Source organism: Lissotriton vulgaris, unplaced genomic scaffold (genome assembly GCF_964263255.1).
Source record: "Lissotriton vulgaris unplaced genomic scaffold, aLisVul1.2 SCAFFOLD_750, whole genome shotgun sequence".
In the NCBI taxonomy this organism is placed as follows: Eukaryota; Metazoa; Chordata; class Amphibia; order Caudata; family Salamandridae; genus Lissotriton; species Lissotriton vulgaris.
Window position 1 is genome coordinate 486,913 of NW_028245030.1, and position 20,975 is coordinate 507,887.

Consider the following 20,975-nt stretch of genomic DNA (forward strand, 5'->3'; position numbering starts at 1 on the left):
CTCTCCCCAAATATTTTGGGTTGGGTCCCCAAGCATTTCATGCACCCAAACTCCCCTGGGATAATTTGAGCCCCTCATCCAACTCCATCTATTGTCCGCTGGCTGTGCTGGCATATAGAAAAAAGAGTGGTCTTGCCACAATTGATAATCCATAATTTCTCTTTGCCCCCAGACAAATATGGTCCACTGTTCTTGGGTCTTCAAAGGTTACCACCACACAGTCTCCTTGAATACTCTTTCTAGTTTCTCACCCAGGGAACCCTCTGAACCATCAAGATGTTACTAGTTACTGTTGTTGAAAGGGGGTGGTTAGAATTTAGCCACTGAAGCACCTTATTTTTAAGAGCCCAAAATGGTTCCGTGGTTTGGGGAACCAATTCAGGGACCCCAGTTAGTATTACCACGTATTGGCATGCTTCAGGTGGTAGATTGATCCCTCTGCGTTTTTCAGTCCTATCTTGGTGGACTTTATCAGGACTGTGGGTGGGGATAATTAAGGTGACTGGTTTATTCGTGATAGCCTCAGTGTTCGAAGTGGATTTAACACAGTTTTTACTTGTTACAGGCGGGCAAGAGTTTGGCAATGGTGTTTTGGGAGGTGGTTTTTTTTACTTCAGTTAATGGCTTGTCTATTGTTCATGGTTTATTCACAGGTAGAGTTGAATGGCCTACTTTTTTAGCCTGGGTCATACGCAAGGCTTCTATATCCTTGTGTAGCACATTAAGTTGGGTTTCTATTACCAGAAGCTTATTTTCCAGGGGAGACGATAAGGATTTAATGAGGGTCTTTAGTGTAGATATAAATAGATCATCCCTATCTACACTGATGCCTGTACTATTGGGTGTAGTGCTGTTAGAAAAAATATCAGCCAAAGTGTCATCTAGAATGGAATCATCAATAGTCAGAGGTAATATTCTAGAGCCAACCTCTTCTTTCCCTGTATCCGCCCTGGAAGTTTCCCTCACTTGTTCTTTACTATTTTGGGCTCTCTGTTTTTTCACAGTTACCGAATTGGTCTTCTTAGAGGTGGTGGTGTTTTTTGTATGTCTATTTTTTGGAATTGCTCCCTCCCTTTTCCCTCGCAAATCATTATTGGTACTTTCCACCTGGGAATCTATTTGTGTGGTAATCAGGATATTTCCTGATGGTGTCAGGTCCTGGGAATCACCGGGGATAGAATCCCGAAGTGCGGGCTGGGTACAAGTATTGTTATGGACCTCTACGTGTGTCTGCAAAGGGGTAGGATTACTGATCACATTATCCGGGCTGCGAACCTCAGCAATGTGGCCCATAGAAGACCTCTTTGCAAACGCTAGATCCTGGGATACCCTTCTCTCCATGAGCACAATTCCCTGATCTATCAGTGTATTTGTGCGTACTATAAAGTCATCAAGGGTTCCTGTCAGCTTTGCCCCTCCAGTTGCAGCCTTGCTTCTAGTTCCACACGTCATTGTTCAAGAAGAAGATAATTTGTTCAGGTAGGCTAGTTATAAGTTTTTTCTGCAGTGATGGTTTAATAGTCAGTCACAAATGGCCACAATGATAGAAATATGCAAGACAGTATATAAGATATGAGTGCTTGCAGTTCCAGGGAGCATCCGCGGAGAATTGAGCAGGGTTTCGGGCCCAGCCCAGCCTCCTCTGGCCACAGAAGGCCCGCCCTTTGCCCGGGCTTCGCCCGGCGTCCCGCGGAGCGGAGGATGTTGCCAATTTCAAGCGCCTCCTGGCACGAAAATCTCTGTCGCGGCTTCCAGCCGCAAGGCAGCTTGGGTGTTGTAGTTCCGCCGCACCGCGACCGCGCTTATGGCTTCTATGGCAGCGGTGGGGAACCTGCAGGGGAAGTATCGGCGTCCCGCCCGGCCAAAAGAACACAGCCAGGTAGGGGATTGCTGGTTGTGGCGACTATCAGCTCCAGACCGAATACAACGCACCACTCTTTCTTGTGCAATGATTTATGTGACAACATTGTATTGATATATACGTGTGCTTAGCATTGGTTGCTACAAGGACTCATCTGGTGTACCTGCGTCCAGGTCCTCTGACCAGGCTAGTTGTTCAGATGTGCTCCCCACTCTAAGTGAGGAGTCAATAGAATTGGTAATCCGATGTGAAGGTTCCAGAAATTCTTGTTGCTCGACCATTTGAGGTAGTGTTGAACTGTCCGCTGTACCAACCCTAGATCATCCCACTACCACTAGATATTGCCGTTGGCTGTGGCCACTGCTTGGACAAATATTCCTGTATAGGATGCATGTGCTGCCAAGCAGGAGGCCCTATGGCGCTGCTGGAAGCCATTATCTCCAATACTTTCTTAATTGTTCTCACGGTTAGTAGACACTAAGTCTGAAGAAGAGGCAGTAGCCTTTGAAATGCTGTAGGAAGCTAGCTCTGTATATGATATCACTAGGTGGTAATGACGTACAAGGAGTCCAGGGGTTCCCCAAAAGTGTAAAGGCCTCAATGCAAAACCCAAAGTGCTCTATTAGTAGTAGTGAGGGCAAGCAGCCTTAGGACTACAAGAGGAGTGCAAGACATTTATTGTGCAACAGTGATCAATATTGAACAGAAGACTCAAGAAGGAGATCCAGATCAATTTTACAAAATTATACTTTGTACCTTTTTTTTTTTTTTTTTTAAGACCCTGGTCTTCGTAATAAGGTACATACGCTTTAAATTAAAAATACTTTTCACTTTGAAAATTCCACAGTTAGAAACATTTTCACATAGTCCAATGTTTTCCTATGGGGAAAACAATGTTGCAGTTAAACGGTTAAGTATTAAACTTACAATCCCAGTGTTCTGAGGCCAAAGGTCAGCAAAGGCCAGGGGTCAGGTGAGTACCAAAACTGTACCACCAGAGGCACAGGGACGGCTGGGTGCAAAGGTCAAAATCTGAGTTCGGCCCAATGCTTTCCAATAGAGACAGGTGGTGCCTGAAGCCACACTGCTTGCAGGTAAGTCGAATATGCTACTTACCAGTATGTATCTGTTCTTGGCATGTAGGGCTGCTGACATTCAGATCTGTGCATAGATCGCCGCCTAGTGTTGGGTCCGGATGATTGCACATTGTTTTCCTGGAAGAGTCTTCGAAGTATCACGAGATAGGTGGCTCCTCCCCTGGACTACAGTGCGCATGGGCATCCACTCCATCCTCAGACTGTTTTTCGCCATTGTGGAAAAGATGGAGTGTAATACCGTAAGTGATGACCAAGCTAAGAGTAATTCTGAGTGCTGCAGCCGCTACAGGCGACGGGGAGGAGGGCGGGCGATATGAATATGAATGAAGCAGCCCTACATGCCAAGAACAGATGCATACTGGTAAGTAGCATATTCGGTTCGAGGCATGTGGGCTGCTGAATTCATATCTGTGCATAGAATATATAGCAGTCCCTCCATTAGCCGCGGCCGCCCGTGCCAGCTGCAGCAGTCTGAAAAAGTGTTTTTATTACAGCCTGCCCTACAGCTGCCTGCTGTTTGGAGTGCACATCTATGCAGTAGTGTTTTGTAAATGTGTGTGTGGTAGACCATGTGGCTGCTCTACATATGTCTTCTAAAGGAATATTTCCAAGGAAAGCCATGGAGGCCCCCAACTTTCGCGTGGAGTGGGCTCTTGGGGGAACCGTTAATGTGCGCTTAGCCTTTTGATAGCAAATCTGAAGGCACTTAACAATCGACCTGGCTATACCTGCTTTGGAAATGGGGTTGCCTTTGTGTTGTGGCGAAACGGCAACAAACAGTTGTTTTGTTTTCCTAAAATCTTTTGTCCTATCTATGTAGTACATTAGAGCTCTTTTGACGTCTAGTGTGTGGAGCATTCTCTCTGCCACTGACTCAGGATTCTGGAAAAACACTGGCAGTTCTATAGTCTGATTGATATGGAACTGTGAAACTACTTTAGGCAGAAACTTAGGGTTAGTGCAGAGTACCACCCTGTTGGAGTGAATCTGTATGAATGGCTCCTGGATAGTTAGTGCCTGAAGTTCACTAACTCGTCGTAGCGATGTGATTGCTATTAGGAAAGCCACTTTCCACGTCAAGAATTGAATCTTGCATGAGTGTAGAGGCTCAAAAGGTGGACCCATCAGCCTTGTGAGGACCACATTTAGGTTCCATAAAGGTGCTGGTGGGTGTCTGGGAGGAATAACTCGTTTGAGTCCCTCCAGAAAGGCTTTGTTGGCAGGCACTCTGAAAAGTGAGAGATGCTGCCCGTTTTGGAGATAAGCTGCTATTGCGGACAAATGTATACGAATGGAAGCATAGGCCAGATTGCATTTGTATAGATGTAACAGATAACAAATGATGTTGTGAGTAGATGCATCTAGCGGATTGGTGTTGTGGTCGGTACAATAAATGACAAACCGCTTCCATTTCGCCGCATAACATGCTCTAGTGGTGGGCTTTCTTGCCAAATTCTAATACCTCAGGAGCCAGATCGCCAGGTTGAGCTATTGCGGATCTGGATGCTGAATGTCGCCATGGCTCTGCGTCAAAAGCCTGGGTGTGAGGTGCAGCCTTTGATGCGGTACCACAGAGAGTTCTAGAAACATGGTGTACCATCGTTGGCGTGCCCACGTTGGAGCAACCAGGATGAGAGTCAACGAGTGTTGCTTCAGCTTGCGTGCCACCAGCGGTATTAGAGGTGCTGGGGGAAAAGCGTACGCAAATATGCCTGACCAGTTCATCCATATCACATTTCCCTGCGACTGTGGGAACCTGGCAGCAAAGCTTCGGCATTTTGCGTTTTCCCTTGTGGCGAACAGGTCTATCTCTGGATGACCCCACTACTGGAAGTACGGTCTGAGTACTGATGGATGTATCTCCCACTCGTGCATCTGGTGGCTGTACCTGCTGAGCAGGTCCGCCATCTGATTGTCCTTGCCCAGGAGGTGTTCCGCCATTAGGAAGATGTTCTCTGAATGGCCCACTTCCACATGCTTTGAGCCAGAGGAGACAACTGTGGAGAGTGTGTACCTCCCTGCTTTTGTATGTAGTACATGGCCGTCATGTTGTCCGTCCGGATCAACACAACCTTGTTGCACAAATGTACCTTGAATGCTTTCATCGCCATGAAGATAGCCATCAGTTCCAGAAGGTTGATGTGCATCTTTATCTGCTGTGTTGTCCATAGTCCCTGCACCGTGTAGTGGAGTACATGAGCTCCCCATCTCTGGAGAGATGCGTCCGTTGTCAGTATAATCTGTGGCACAGGCTCCGGGAACGGTCGGCCCCTGCAAAGGTTTTGTGGATTCCACCAATGCAGAGAGTTGTATGTGCGACCGGTCACCAACACTAGGTCTTTCAATTGTCCATGAGCCTGATTCCACTGACGTGCTAAGCACTCCTGAAGCGGACGTATGTGTAGTCTCGCGTGCGGGACTATGTAGATGCAGGAGGCCATCATCCCTATCAACTGCATGAACACCCGTGCTGGAAGCGAGTGTTGTGCTTTGAATTTTTGTATCAGCAATTGCATGCTGTTGATCCTCACTGAATTTGGCTGTGCTTTGGCTGCCAGAGTATCTATTGTCGCGCCCAGATACTGCCGTACGTGGGCAGGCTGAAGGTGGGACTTTAGATAATTCAGTGAGAACCCCAGATCGTGAAGAAGGTGAATGGTGTGGGACATGTGGGCGGCACATTGCTGGGCCGACTTCGCCTGGACAAGCCAGTCGTCCATATAAGGGTAGACGTGAACATTTTGTCTCCTTAGGTGTGCAGCCACTGCCGCCAGGCACTTGGTAAACACCCTGGGCGCTGTCGTCACTCCGAAAGGGAGGACCTTGAACTGATAATGCTGATCCTGAATGGTGAACCTTTGGTATTTTCTGTGTGACGGGTGTAGCAGTATATGGAAATATGCATCCTTCAGGTCTAATGTTGCGAGGAAATCTCCCTGACTGAGTAACGGTAGAACCTGCTGTAATGTGAGCATGTGAAAGTGTTCTGAGAGAATGTACTGGTTTAGGGGCCTGAGGTCCAGTATGGTCTGAGGGACCCGTCCTTTTTTGGGATCAAGAAGTACAGTGAGTACACCCCTGTCCCCCTTTCTTCCACAGGCACGAGCTTTATGGCTCTTTTTTGCAGCATGCCGACTACCTCCTGCTGCAATAATTGCAAATGCTCTGTGGACATAGGACGGTGTCTTGGGGGAATGTTGGGTGGAGTGGATGTTAACTCCAGACAATAACCGTATCGGATAAGTTGCCTCACCCACCTGTCTGTAGTGATGGATTTCCAGACCGGCAGGAACTGTTGTAGTCTCCCCCCGACCGGTGTGGTATGGTCGGGGGGCAGTGACAAGACGTCACTGTTTGTTAGTGGCGGAGGATCAGGAGCTGTTTCCACGACCTCTGCCCTTGGTGCTGTTTCCACGATAGCCACCCCTACTATGTTTGGTGTAGGTGGTCTGCGTGCCTCCTTTACTGTATTGTGTCTGCTGGGACAGCTGGCCTCTGAAAGCTCCTCTATTGTTGGAGCGACGAAAGGAACCACCCCTGAACTGCTGTGACTGTAGGGCCCCCATAGACTTTGCAGTCTCTGTGTCCTTTTTGATTTTTTCCAAGGTGGTGTCCACCTCTGGGCCAAATAAGTGATCGGGGGTGAACAGGCTGATTTAGTATGGTGGTTTGTATCTCAGGCTTGAAACCGGAGATTCTCAGCCAGGCATGTCGCCGTAACATCTCACTTGTATTAATTGCCCTGGCCGCAGTGTCTGCTGCGTCCAGCGCACACTTAATAGATGCGTTTGATATAAGTTTTCCTTCTTGTATGAGCATCTCAGCTGCCTCCTTATACTCATCTGGCAAGCGTTGTAGCAGGGTTTCAAGTGTATCATAATGAGCTCTGTCATATCTGGCTAAGAGTGCCTGTGTGTTGGAGATTCGCCAGATATTGGCCGCTTGAGCTGCCACCCTTTTCCCTGATGCTTCTAGCACTTTGGATTCTTTGGCAGGGGGAGTAGCATCACCCGTTGTTTGCGAGTTCGCCCTCTTCCGGGCATTGGAAACAACCAGAGATTCCAACGGCAACTGTCCCTTGATCTATGTAGGGTCCCCAGGTGCTGGTTTGTATTTGTTCTCAATTCTGGGGTTTATCACCCTTGCGGTCTCCTTAAAAATGTCTCCAGCATGTTTTAGGACACCCTTCAGCATTGGTAGAGTCTTGACAGTTCTCTCTGAGGTTGAGAAGGTGTCAAACAAAAAATCCTCTTCAATAGGGTCAGCATGGAGCTGGACATCATGATTTTTGCTGCCCTCTCAATAAGTGCATTAAAAAAAGCCGTGTCTTCAGTAGGCGAGGTTTTAATAGCATAGACATGACTGTCTGGGGCTGTTTGTGGATCTCCTGGGTCAGCAGCGTCTGTCCAGGGTTCAGTGTGATCTTCTGGATCAGTGTCTACAGGATAACTGTAAACCTCATTGTCACCATCCCCTGCTTCCACATCGGAGTATGTGGGTGAGATAGGAGCAGTGTCTTGTCCATGTGGTGTAATAGGTTCAAAGAGAAGAGGTGACGTAGCAGAATCCCTCTTTCTTTAATGGAATTTTATAGGACTCCATAGGCTGTTCTGGGGCGATCTTTCGCTTGAAAATAGAAAGTCTATCCGTCTCGGCGTCGATGAATTGCCTCGACTGACCCTCCGGCGGAGGCTGTCGATGCTTGGTGGTCACCTCCGTAGTTGTAGGCTTCGGCCCCATGGATACCTTCTTGGTAGCTTCGACGGCCGTCTTAGGGGCGAAGGCCTTAGGTACCACTTTCGGTGGCAGTGTGAACTGGATGGGTGCCGACGACTTTGGAGGTTTACTGACCGGCTTCGGGGGTGGAGTAGCCTTTGGTCCGACAGTAGTAGCCTTCTCTTTAATGCGTTTCAGCGAGTCCGACACTTGCTTCGAAAAAGAGGCGGATGGCTGTGTTGACTCGACGGGTTCCTTCGAGCCACCACCAGTTGTGGACTCTAGGTCTGTACTGCTTTTAGCCTTGTCGGATCGGCGCTTAGGATCGAGAACTTTCTGAGTTCCGAGTCCCTGGTCTGTGTCGACAGCCTTCGGCGCAGAATTCTTCGGGTCGACGTCCTTGACCAGTTTCTTCGGTGCCCCGGTCTTCGGCTCGACACCCTTTAACGACCTCACCGGGTCGATAACACTCTTCTGTTTTGTCGGTGCCGATGGTTCAGAGGTCTTCGAACCGACCAAAGTAACACGCACTTTTGGTTTCGATTTAGTGTCCAGTGCTTTCGGTTGTATAGACACCGATGCTTTCGGTTTCGATTGGTCAACCGATGGCTCGTTAGAAATGTCCGTAGCCGGGCCTTGAGGCGAGGCTGTAGAACCAAGCATACGATCTTGGGTAAGGCCTTGTGGCGATCCCTCGACCTGAGCCTTATCGAGTGTTTTGGTCTCGGCTCCCGTACCAACGGTTGGGCCTAGCTCCTCACTCGAGCTATCTTCTACGGCCCCAAAGGGCCCATCATCGTCTCCTACCTCGTCGACGATGTTTTCAGTATCGACCATTTCCACATCCGCGTCGTAACTGGAGTTGATCTCCGATGTAGGATCAGACAGGTTCTCTTGAAGTTCCTGCTCGACTCCCTCATCATCCTCGGCATCGAAGATGTCCACCGGGTCAGGTGCCGTCTGCTGGGCCTCCTTCCGCGCAGCGCGTCGAAGGCGAATAGTTTTCTTGGAGCAGAAGCGAGAACAAGCCATACAGCTGGCTTCATCGTGATCCGGAGACAGGCACTTGTTGCACACCGGGTGGACATCGATGTGAGGATACTTGCAGTTGCAAACGGGACATCTCTTGAATGGTCTCCGTTCCATGATGGATCACCGATAAGGCCTCTGGCGTCGACTGGGCCTTCAGTGCCGAAAAGCCACGCGGCTCCTTGACGTCCGGCTCGGGGACAGAGCTGGAACAAGTACTGGGCACCGATCACAAAGACAATACAGACGATAACTAAAGGCCTTTTGGCCAAAAAGAAAGTTTTTTATAGATTCCTAACTTGAGTTAACAAATATACATCCGAACCCAATGGCGGAAAAAAACAATCTGAGGATGGAGTGGATGCCCATGCGCACTGTAGTCCAGGGGAGGAGCCACCTATCTTGTGATACTTCGAAGACTCTTCCAGGACAACAATGTGCAATCATCCGGACCACTAGGCGGCGATCTATGCACAGATATGAATTCAGCAGCCCACATGCCTCGAACAAATGAGTTTCAGGGACCAAGCTTTCGGGGTTAGCACAAGCACAGGGAGGGCCACAAAGCAGTACCAAACATACACCACCAGTGGCACAGGGGCGGCCAGGTGCAGGGTGAAAATAAGTCGTTGGGCGCCCAATGCTTTTTAATGAGGATTCTTTGATCAACAAAGCGGCTGCAGGAGTGGCACTGGAGGTTGCAAGAGGAAGACCAACAGCAGCAGAGGTAAGCTGGGATGTAGGGGGTAGTAAGTGCACAGTCGGTTCAGCTCACCAAGGCCCAGGGGCTTAGGGTGCAGGCTTACCTTTCGACATCAGAGACTCCTTACCGGAGTCAGTTGCAGTGAGCCTCTGGATTTACACTGCAGGCGCCGTTGTGTAGGGCAGGAGAGGTCATTCAACGCTGGACACGAGAGCAGGATTGCCAGGGAGACTTTACTGCACAGGTGAGCCACTCAGACTGGCCGTGGGTGTAATAGCACTCAGGATCCAAGTTAGTATGTATGTGGGCTGAGTCCTATAGTGAAAAGACCTCGGAGTGGATGGGCCGGAGTCTTTACCTTAGCCTTTGTCCTGGGTGCAGGTTTCCGTTGGGACCCCAAGACTTGCCCTTCCTCGAAATCTTCAGTTCTTGGGGAATAGTATTAAGGGACTCTGGGCTAGATGTATGAAGCTCAAATGGGTTCGCAAACGCTGAAATTGGTAGAATTTCGGCGTTTGCGAACTCATTTGAGCAAAATGGTATGTATGTAGCAAATTTCAGTGCAAAATAAGGAATCGCAAATTTGCGATTCCTTATTTTGCGATTGCATGTAAAGAATCGCAAAATTTACGATTCCTTAAATGCAATGTATGATGCAAGAAAAATTGCTAATTGTCCCTAAGGAATCGCAAATTACCACCAACTTCAAGTTGGTGGTAATTTGCAAATTTCTTGAAAAATGCCCATTTTTGCATTTTTCAAAGTGCCATGTGATGCACATACATGCCCATAGGGCATGTATGTGCACCACATGTGCACCCATGCTTATTTCAAGGGTGCAATAGAGTGTCCTTTGGACACCCTTGCAATTCTCAATTTGCGATTAGCAAATTGCGAATCGCAAATTGAGAATAATTTCACATTCATTCCTATGGGCCTCCTGGCTCATAGAAATGAATGGTAAATTATTCCTTAATTGCGATTAGCAATTTGCTAATCGCAATTAAGGAATTCTAAGAAATCGCTAAAAAATAGCGAATTTCTACATACATACCATTTTGCAATTCTCAAACATCGATTCCTTAAAAAAAAAAAAAAAAAAAAAAAAAAAAAAAAAAATCGCTATTTGAGAATCGCAAAAGTGTATCTTGATACATCAAGCCCTCTGTTCTGCTTGACCTGCCTGGCATCCGGATTGGCAGCCCACTTCTGAACCAGTTCCTTTGAGGTCTATGGGTACGAAAACTGGTGTTGATTTTGTTGAGTTGTGATGCTGCATTTTATAATTGGACCACTGATTCTCTCTCCTAGAGTTGATTGCCTTTTTATTTTTGAAGGCCTAGCCGGCAGGTAGATTCTTGTGGTCTCAAGAAAAAGAGATTACAAACTCAGTGATGGTCCAACCAAAGGATCTTGAATTGCAGCTGGGGCAAAATTGGAAGGGTGTATTCTCTAAATCCCTCCCCCGTTCACCCCTCCTCTAGAGTAATTCTTCTACAACCTGGCACCTAGAAAAAGCCTACGAGTCCCTACAAAACTTTAAGTGTAGCTGAAAGTTTGTCTTTCTATGCTGGCGATTCTAGTCAATTGAGTCAAACGGATGTTGATTGTGTTTTGATGGTCCCAGAGTACGAGAAGTATTCCTAAAGTAGTTGATGGGGGAGGTAACAAAAACAAATGTAGCCTTTGTTCTGGTGCATTGTGGGTTTTGGACAAGGATCACAAAATCAAAACCTACACCTCAATGAAAAACAAGTGACATGTCCATGCCCACCACTTGATGGCAGGAATGTGCAGAGCATGTGAACTACAGCATCAATTTCTACAAACCAATAGTTTCTTCATGGAGAAAAAAGTGTGTATTTGCATAGTCGGTGTGAATGGGATCCCAATGGGAATGTCTCGAAGGTCCCCTAAATCTACACGGAAACCTGTGCCTGGAGCAGCGTTCTATGCAGATTCCAGGAAAATGTTGTGAATCCCTGAACCCAGTAAATCTACACTTCCATGTAGGTATAACACTGAGAATGTAGTGTATATTTACTGCTTTCTTTGTGAATCAGGCCTCAACTTTTCAACTAATGCCTAGTAGTAGAGATCTGAATAGGTGCAGTTTAAATGAATACGCTTTGCACCTTGCACCTTAATTCACAAACACCAGTGCATATCTCACAGAATGCATCTCCCCCAGGCCCCAATCAAGTGCGGATAACCTGTGATTTATGCATTACTGGCCATTTATTGTTCCCTGTGATGGCGATGTTGCCACAGAATGTTCCAACAATATGCCTTCTCTTGTATCCAGAAAATGATCCAGGCACTCACCTATCTTCACTGAGCCCACTCAAAACTGGATCCACTGAAAGAATGCCATACACCTCCAGTACATCGTTCAGCTTTAAGCCATCCCAGCTATCATACACCTGTGCACAGACAAGACGACAATACTAATTTTAGCGGGGGTCGCTGAAATCCGAGACTCAAAAATTAGATTTAAAAAAACACAAGAGAAAGGAGAAAAAAGAAGAAGACTATTTTCTAGTTCAAATAAATTTGGCATGGTTAGCATTTCAAGTGTCTCGATAATAGGGAGGTGTAGGACAAATCAGCAAGTACTTCTGGTGTGCTCTACAAAGAGAAAGAAAAATGAAATAAAATCTAGGTTGAAAACTTAAGTTTGAAAAAAACCTTTCAGCTGTTTTTCCCAGAGAGGTTTGAGACCGAATGGAAAACTTTGCCTATTTGTTTCAAAGCTTAAAGTCAGAATGGTTTCTGGTCCTTCAAATTATACATTTTGTTGTGGAAAGTTCAGTTATGATGAAAACTCTAAACCAAGTCCTAAGCTTATTTTCAAACTTCTTTCAGTCCTTTTCTCTTTATTAGATCAAACGAATGCCTTTTCAACCTTTGAATCTCACGTTTGGTCTTTTTAAATAAATAATTTCAAGATGTAACCTGGTACACACTGACAACATGGTTAAAGGTAATAATAATTAAAATATAATAGAAGCTGTATTTCCTAACGTATTTTAGATTTCTTTGAAATACAGCCCTGCACACATTTCAAACCTCTAATGGGGCACAGTAACAGAAATTCAAATATACACCTTTTTGGGTGAGATTGCTCAATTTCTTATCACCCTCTCTCCATGCTTAAACAGCACTACCAGAACTTGGGTTAAATACTGCGAACTGAATTTCAAAGTTTCTGCCAAATCTGGTTAATTTGAGTGCCCACAGTGTTCAGATCCCCGTAGTGGCTTTAATTGACATGGAGAAGCCGTTCACACCGTAAAGTTGGGATACATGTTTACCATTGCTGGAAGAGAGGGGATTCAGAATGAGAATATTGTTGTGGATTAAACTGCTACACTGACCTCACAGCCAGGATTTATACAGGAAAAATATTTCTATGGGTCATGGCCCATTTACTGAGGCAGGCATTTGGATGGTCCCATTTCTCTCCTCGTGTACACCTAAGCCATGGAGCCCCTTGCAACAGAGTTCTAACAGATGAGCACATGAGGGTGGGGGGGGGAGGGGGGGGGGGGGTTGGGGGGGGAGAACATGACAGGGCAGTATATGTGTATGTTCTCCCTCTATGCAGATGATACATTGCGGAGCTTCAGAGATGCAGGTAGCAGCTTTAAAAGGCCCTGCAATTTATCTGAACATTTTGGAACATGCATCAGGCCTGAAGTTAAATTAAGTCGAGTCCCGCTTACACACTCAGAAGCCGATGGACCGGCTTGGCACTGCCGATCGTTCTGACTTGACTCTTTACATTTTTTTTAAAACACTTCTTGTTATTGATTATATAGTAATATAGTAAAGAGCAAAAACAAACATGAAAACAACAAACTGCACATTACTTTAGCTAACGATGTGGTTCCAGCCGCCAAATGACCCGTCTCTTTCTTAGCAGTGTACCACAGACCTCGTTCTGGCAACCTGACCTATTAGAAGCCTCTGCCACCAGAAGGGGGGGGGGGGGTGGATGATTGCTCTAGTCAAAATGATAGCCCTGCCTCCATACATTTTTGCTGAGACCCCAATACACGTCACTAAAAACATACCTGATGACAAAAGAAGTGCCATTCTCAGATTTCATATGGGGTTGATACAGGCACAAAACCTTATTATGCAACTTCAACTAAGATTGCGGGAGGCTGAGCTAAGAGCCCAGATTATGCACTGATTTAGCTGACTGCCCAACTCTAGAGGGTGGCTAGTTGGATTGGGTGAGTGAAGGTGATGTGTGACTGATATTCCTACCAACTGACCAACTACCAAGTTTGTTTTCTTTCTTTTTTAAGCCAAAAGCTTTCTGTATACTGGGACTTAAAGGTCTATACTATTTTTGGTCAAATATTTTTATTAACATTTTCTTTTTTGTAACATATTGCAGGATAGTACATTTAAATTGACTTCATTTCGAATGTTTGAAACATTTGTAATTATAGTTGTCTGTCTGTGATGACATCTAGCGTTTACACAGGATGATCATTTCAATATACCTTATCATAGTAGATAGTAGTGTGCATGTCTGTACACATGAATATGCATCTCCTTCCTTCTGACTACCGAAGTTCAAACTACCGGTTGCGGTTCTGAACTATTAACTGGGCTGTTCAACTGGGATGGTGGTAGTGTGATCCGAGATATGTGGGTCAGGCGGGGTGCTGGCGCCACGATGCATCATGTCTGTGGGTGTGAGGACTTCCGTCAGGTTGGAACCTGTCCAGCCATCACATCCTTTCTGGTTGACCTAGTCAGTATGCGGATGGGTTGTCGCACGCTGTTATGCACTTGTAGTTGTATGGGGAATAGTTTGTGTGCCTATGATCTGGGTCTGTGTTTGCGAGCCAGCTGGGGCTTGCGGGGATATGCTGGGATCACCTCGCGTTGTTTGAATTGGTGTAAAAGAAAGGTCCACTCCATGGATATGTGGCGTTTGCATATTCCTTTTATTGCCTCCTTCCGTATTGCCTCCTCTTCTGCTGCTGCCCATTTGCTCACTGCTCCCACCCGGGCTACTATCAGGGGCCCCGTAGGGGCCCGCCAGTGCATAGCTATTTCTCTTTTTGCTATTAATATTGCTAGCGATGCAAAACAGATTTGTACTTTGTGTTTCCGCCTTCTGAATATTTAGAGTGTGCAAGCCTCCCATGTGTTCATGTCGGATAGACCCGTGAGGTCTCTTAGTGTCTCATGGATAGTGTTCCAGTATGCTTGTATTGTGGGGCATGTCCAAAACATGTGTTGAAAGTCTGCATCCGGTGATTGACATCTGGGGCCTAGGAACTGAGTGGTAGGGTATTATCGCTGAACACACGCTGGCGTTTGATACGCTCTGTGTAATATGTACAATTTTAGGTTTTTAAATCGGGCATTGCGGGACATCTTTTTGGGGTATTCGAGTGCTGTCTCCCATTCTTTTTCGTGTAGCTGGCGCTCCAGTTCTTCCTTCCCACGTTGCCCCCAGTGCAAATTCCATGTGCATGATTGTGTGCATGACCGGATGAGCTGTGGGTTCTCCTTCTGTCAAATCGTGATATGGAAGGTAGCTTGCTATGATCTGCATACGGAGTACGGAGTAAGAATTGTCCTGGTGGAGGGGGAGGGATGTTGGGGGGTTCGAATTCGTCCATTATCTGGTGGAACAGCCTTAGTTGTCTGTCCTCGAACAAGGATTCCATCTCCGTTAAGGAGTGCTCTGTCCATATGCATAGCATACGGATTGTGGAGTACGCCTCTCGTCTGGGCCGTATTATCCGGGGAAGTAGAAGAGAGTAGAAAGACATCCCTGCGGACATATGATGTATCCTCTGCATGCATTTACACCTGTATTGGATATGTATGCCATGGTTTAGTGCCTGGCAGTAGCAATCGTCGGATTTCCGGAGTGGCTATAGGGACCTTCACTGTGTGGGACTCCCCTATGTGTCTGCCCGCCATCCAGCAGGACAGCCACTGTAGTTGCGCTGCCAAGAAGTATGCTTCAAAGGAAGGTGCACCCAGCCCTCCCCGGTCGGTGGCAGTTATAATGCGATTTTATGTCTGCCTGCTCCCTAGATTAGCGAGCTGAGTAGGGAGTCCAAGCCCAGAGACGGGATTATGTGCAAATTTGTAAAGTGATATAATAGTCGTGCAACTACTATCATCTTGGCCAAGGCCACACGCCCTATCGGGGATAAAGGAAGGTTCTTCCAGAATCCCGCTGAGGACCCAATCCCAACCAGTGCTTTGTGGTGATTGCCTTCAAATATATCGGATGAGGAGTGATACAAGCGAACCCCTAGGTACCGGGGGGCGTTCACGCTCCATGCTATGCCCTGCTCTCCTATCCCAATGTCCAGAGGAGTAAGGCTGGGGTGCAGCGGATATATCGTAGATTGTTCCAATTCACTCCGAGTCCGGATGCCTCTGCGAATTCTTCGAGTGTTATCCATATTGATGTTAGGTTTGATGGGATGTCCCATACATATATCAAAAGGTCGTCTGCATACATGGATACACTATGTGTAATGCCCGCTATGGGGATGTCCCAATTTTCTTCCTCAGGCATAATCATATTGCCAGGGGCTCGACCGCTAGGGCAAATAGAGGAGAGAGTAGGCAACCTGGTCTCCTGCCTCTCTCCGCCTTAAAGGAGGGTGATATGTATTGCCCCATGCATATTCGTGAGGTAAGTTTGGTGTACAGGAGTTGCGTGTATCCTAGGAGTGTTGGACCTATTCCCATCTGTCGAGCAAAAAGTACAGAACCTCAGTAGGGACCTATATTTCTTTTAACATTGAGTAAATCTGAACGATTTGTAAGAGAGATGCCAAAGAGAGAAACTTTAAAGTATTATTCAAACATATAAGTTTATTTAACTATTTTTTTCATTTTTAAAAGAATTTTTTAAGGAACATTTGTGCAATTGTATATATCATTGTCAATGTGAAGTTCATCATTTTTACATACATATTTTTTCTCAAAAGAGAATTTCTATGAAAAACAAAACATTCAATGTGCCCTCTAATAGCAATTAATCCTAATAGTCAAACATGCATACTCACATACCAGTCATACTATTTCTTATTTTTAAAAAGGAAGCATACCTATCAACATAAACACAAGAACTAAATTTTACAAGACATAAGACTAACACAGATGGCAACTCTAAGGTGTACTTAATGGAATACACATGGGAACCTAGATGGTACAGTTCTACTAGTTGTGATGGAATTAACCAGTTCGTATCCAAAACAGTAGATGTTGGGCCAACATCTACTGTTTTGGATACGAACTGGTTAATACTTTAAAGTTTCTCTCTTTGGCATCTCTCTTACAAATCGTTCAGATTTACTCAATGTTAAAAGAAATATAGGTCCCTACTGAGGTTCTGTACTTTTTGCTTGGTTTGTCTCTCCCCCCTCTGGACCTTAAAGTATCTGGGAGAACTCTCTCTTTCCCTATTCCCATCTGTTGCAGGATCGTAAACCGGTATGGCCACGTGAGAGTTATCGAATGCCTTCTCGAAGTTTAAGATTAGACAGGCAGCTCTGAGGAATGTGGCACTCCCTTAATCTTGTACATGGAATAGTCAGCGTACATTTTGGGATGTGTTTCTCCCTGGAACAAATCCACATTGGTCTGGGTGGACCAGTGGGCGCAGTATTTGTGTATATCGTCCGCCAATATCTTCCCCGATATCTTATGAGGCCAGCTGTTTTGGGTCTCGGTTTGGTTTTGGGAAGGTTACTAAGACGGATTCCCTAAGGGATCCCGGGAGCTCTCCCTTTTCTAGCCAGTCTGCAAACATCTCCACGAGGTGGGGAACCAGCAATGAGGAGAAGGTTGTGTAGTATTCCAAGGGGAAAACATCCATCACTGGCGCTTTGTTACGTGCTAGGGCGTGGATTGCTGGTCTGTTGACTGTATCTCCGTGTCTAGTGCAGCTTTCTCTGTTGCTGCAATTTGTGGTATAGTCAGTGAGTTTAGGAATTGTTCTATTGCTTCCTGTCTAATCTGTACTGGATTTCTGTATACCTTAGTGTAGTATTGTTGGAACAGCTGCAGTATTTCTGTTTGGGATTGCACTAAATTACCAGTTGGATCTAGCACTTCAGTGATTGGTTTTAACTATGTGTCCTGTCTAGCTAGCCAGGCTAAGAGTGTCCCTGTTTTATCCCTCTACTTGTGTACCCTAGTTGCGTATGCCTAAAGCTCTATCTGTGCAAACTGAAGGTAGCGGCTGTGTATACTGTTTTCGCTTCTGCCACCTGAGCTAATGTTGCAGTTCTCGCATCTTTTTTTGTTAGGACTGCTAGCTTCATTTCAGCTTGTGTTATTGCTCGTTCCAGTGGCCTCTAAACCCCTACTATTTGTTTTATACACTCTCCCTGGGTCGCTACTTTGAACGCATCCCACTCTACCTGTTTGGAAGTCGCAGTTCCTGCATTATTAGAGAAATATTCCTGTATGCTTTGCCCCTGTTCGTGTTTGAATACCTAGTCCACCAGACATTCCTGTGGTAGTCTCCAGGTGGGTACTGGTGGGTGGGTGGGTTTCCATTGTAGATTTAGTATATGGGCGTCATGATCAGAGAGGACCCGGCCTAGGTAATCAGAATGCTGCATTTTGGGGACTAGCGTCGCTGTGCATAGAAATCTATCTAGTATTACCCGCAGATTGTGTGGGATGGAGTGGAACAAGTTTAGTCTGGTTTGTGGATGACGAGGTCTCCATGCATCTGCGAGTGCCCAATGTGTGGCCCATGTTTGATATCGTTCCGTTTGTTTGTGGGCGGGAGAGTGTGCGGGCGGGGGTGGGATCTGTCATGGGCGAGATTCAGTACGCAGTTATAGTCTCCTCCCAAGATCCATGGAATAGATGCATATTGGACTAGGACTCCCTTTCTTGTTCAGTGTTTGGGGCATATATACTACCCAAGAGTATCGGTTGTCCCTCTAGGAGGACCTCCAAGAGGGCATACCTATCTTCTCGGTCCACGGTTCTCCTGAGTTCTTGAGATAGGATTCCAGGTCTGACCCAGATCAGTGCTCCTCATTCGTAGGCAGAATATGATGTGACACATACAGTCTGCGCCATCTGGTACGTAGTTTGTGTATTTCCCGTGCAGTTAAGTGTGTTTCTTGTAATACCGCAATCTGTGCGTTTTGGTGTAGGAGTAAACAGTGTACCGCTTACTTGGAGTTAAAGGTCTATACTTGTGATGAAAAAAGTAAACTTAGAAGTTCAATCATCCAAAGCGGTGATGTCTAAAATTCTAGGACTGCTAAATATCCTTAAGACACAGGCAACAGGATAGTTATGGTTGAAACTTGCAGACTAGGCAGTGTCTAGTTCTGATCATCTGTACAAATTCCAGACTCTCACACCCAGATCAATACATAACAGGCTGTATCTGCAGATAAACAAGTAACTAGAACATTTACGTCAGTTCACAGCTGAGCCAATGAGACATCGTGATGGGTGATAAACAGTACATCTTTTAACCTGCTTTCTTCTAGAAATGGACAGGCGTTTCATTTATGCAATACCTCAAGTTGCAGTCAGTACATACTTTTAAAACTAATCACCACAATACAACTATCGGTGTAGACAATGGAAGTGCCCTCGTTTGTAAGAAACGGGGACTCCTGAGAACTACTGCCTGGCTATCCACCAGGTGAATTTAGTGACAGGCATCTTTCATTGGTGAATTTTAGACTGTATTTTACTTTGGTTTGGATCAAAAGAAACTAGATGTTAAAAAGGGGCAGGTATTAGAACTATGCCTGAGAGCTAATGAAAGTCCAGTCTGTGCTGCACAAAGATTCCAGAAGCCACTTTTGAAAAAACAATTCATGTAACATTAACAGCTATATTTTGTTTTATATTGAGGTAATCTAAAGAATAATTCCACTATACATTCACCTACCTCATCATTACCTTACCTTTACAAGGCACGCTGGCCCCTTCTCCCCTGGAAGGGGGAAGTTGAGGTTGAGTGGAGCAGAACAGTTTGGGGTGACTTGCGGCTGTTGCTGTGTGGGAGCCTCCTTTTCCAGCCGCTTTGTCTCTCCATATCCATGGTTTTCATTCAGGTTCCCTGTAGGACATAAAGAGGAATATGTATGTAGAAGCTATTTTCCTGTAAATGAGATACCTATGTCCACAGATTCCACATCCAGAAATATTCCTGGGACCTTGGTAATTTATTCAGCTCTGCTGACAATCAATAAGAAGTGCCAGAGTGACTCAAACAGTAGAATCATCCCATGGAGGTAGAAGACGCAGGCTACGGGGATGAGAGCAGCATAGTATTAAGACATATCAGACCATTATCTACCTACCAAATTTGAACAGTCGGTCAGTCTAAACTCATTTGACAAATAACACACAATTCACATTATTGTTAAGCAAAAAAAATCAGTCAACATTCAGAAGCCTTGTTTGAAAAGATGCACCTTTACTGTGTCCAAACCAGTTAAGAAGGTAATTAGTAAATTACTACTAAACAAGTACACCGGATTACTGTATCATCGAAAGGTGTTACCAGCTTTCAACTGTCAGTTTGGGAAGTACAATGCAGGTATGTGGTAACATCATGCATAGGCTAAAAGGCAACTATGATGATCCATTTCCAAAATAAAGCCCACAGAGAGAAGTGTTTACAAATGGAGGAAGTTCAAGAAGGTTGCCAACCAACCAAGGTGATGCTGTGCCTGCACACTCAACACAAAATAAGACCAGCTGTTTCTCCAGGACATTCTAAGAATCCCAAAGCCAGATCCAAGGATTTAAAAGGGTTTTGCAAGGTAGTAAAAGTTATAACTCTTGATTCGACCATTAAGAACAATCTGAACAGGTAGAATGTTTATGGAAGGGTAGGTAGGTGAAAACCTCTTCTCACAAAATATCATTGCTGCATAGCTTAAGTCGGCAATCAGCAAGTTAAAGAATCACTAGACCTCATGAACAATGTCCTCTGGACAAATGACACCAAAGCGGAGTTGTCTGACTAATGCACAAGGATACGTTCAGAAAAAAATACAAACTACCCATTCGACAGGAACCTCACACCAACCATCAGGCATGAAGGTGCAGAGGTGATAATTTAGGCCTGCTTTATAGCTGCAGAAACTGAACACAATGATGTCGGCCACCATGTATTCCTCTATTCAAGAGAAAAATTTGACATTCTTCAACAGTTAAGACCAAACTGAAAAAGGATCATACAACAGAACAATGATCCAGAACAATCCAGAAAACAGAAGACTGAATGCCCGAAAACAGATAAAGATTTTGGAATGGCTAAGTCAAAGATCAGACCTCCACCACTCACAAAAATGCTGCAGTGGAACTTAAAGCACTTTGCATACGCAAATGCGAAAGATCAACAAACGAAAGCATTCTGGTAAGGAGGAGTGGGACAAAATGTATCCCAGACAATGAGGAAGACAAACTCTTATTAGGCAATTTTATCTCATGTTATTGTTGCTATTGATTGTTGCACAAGATATTGAAGTGGGGGTGGGGGGGGGGGGGGGGGACTTTTCTTTTTAACAGAGTTCTG

General features: G+C 45.6%; 1 protein-coding gene across 2 annotated transcripts in view; it reads right to left on the bottom strand.

Annotated features, from left to right (window-relative positions):
* Window positions 1–20,975, bottom strand: part of MCMBP (minichromosome maintenance complex binding protein) — a 208,545-nt gene that overhangs the window by 85,590 nt on the left and 101,980 nt on the right. For both annotated transcript variants that reach the window (XM_086948988.1, XM_086948987.1), the window contains exons 7-8: window positions 19,354–19,508; window positions 11,732–11,829 (exon numbers count right to left, since the gene is read on the bottom strand). In XM_086948988.1, the coding sequence (XP_086805114.1) occupies window positions 11,732–11,829; window positions 19,354–19,508 (253 nt within the window). The remainder of the gene's footprint in view (window positions 1–11,731; window positions 11,830–19,353; window positions 19,509–20,975) is intronic.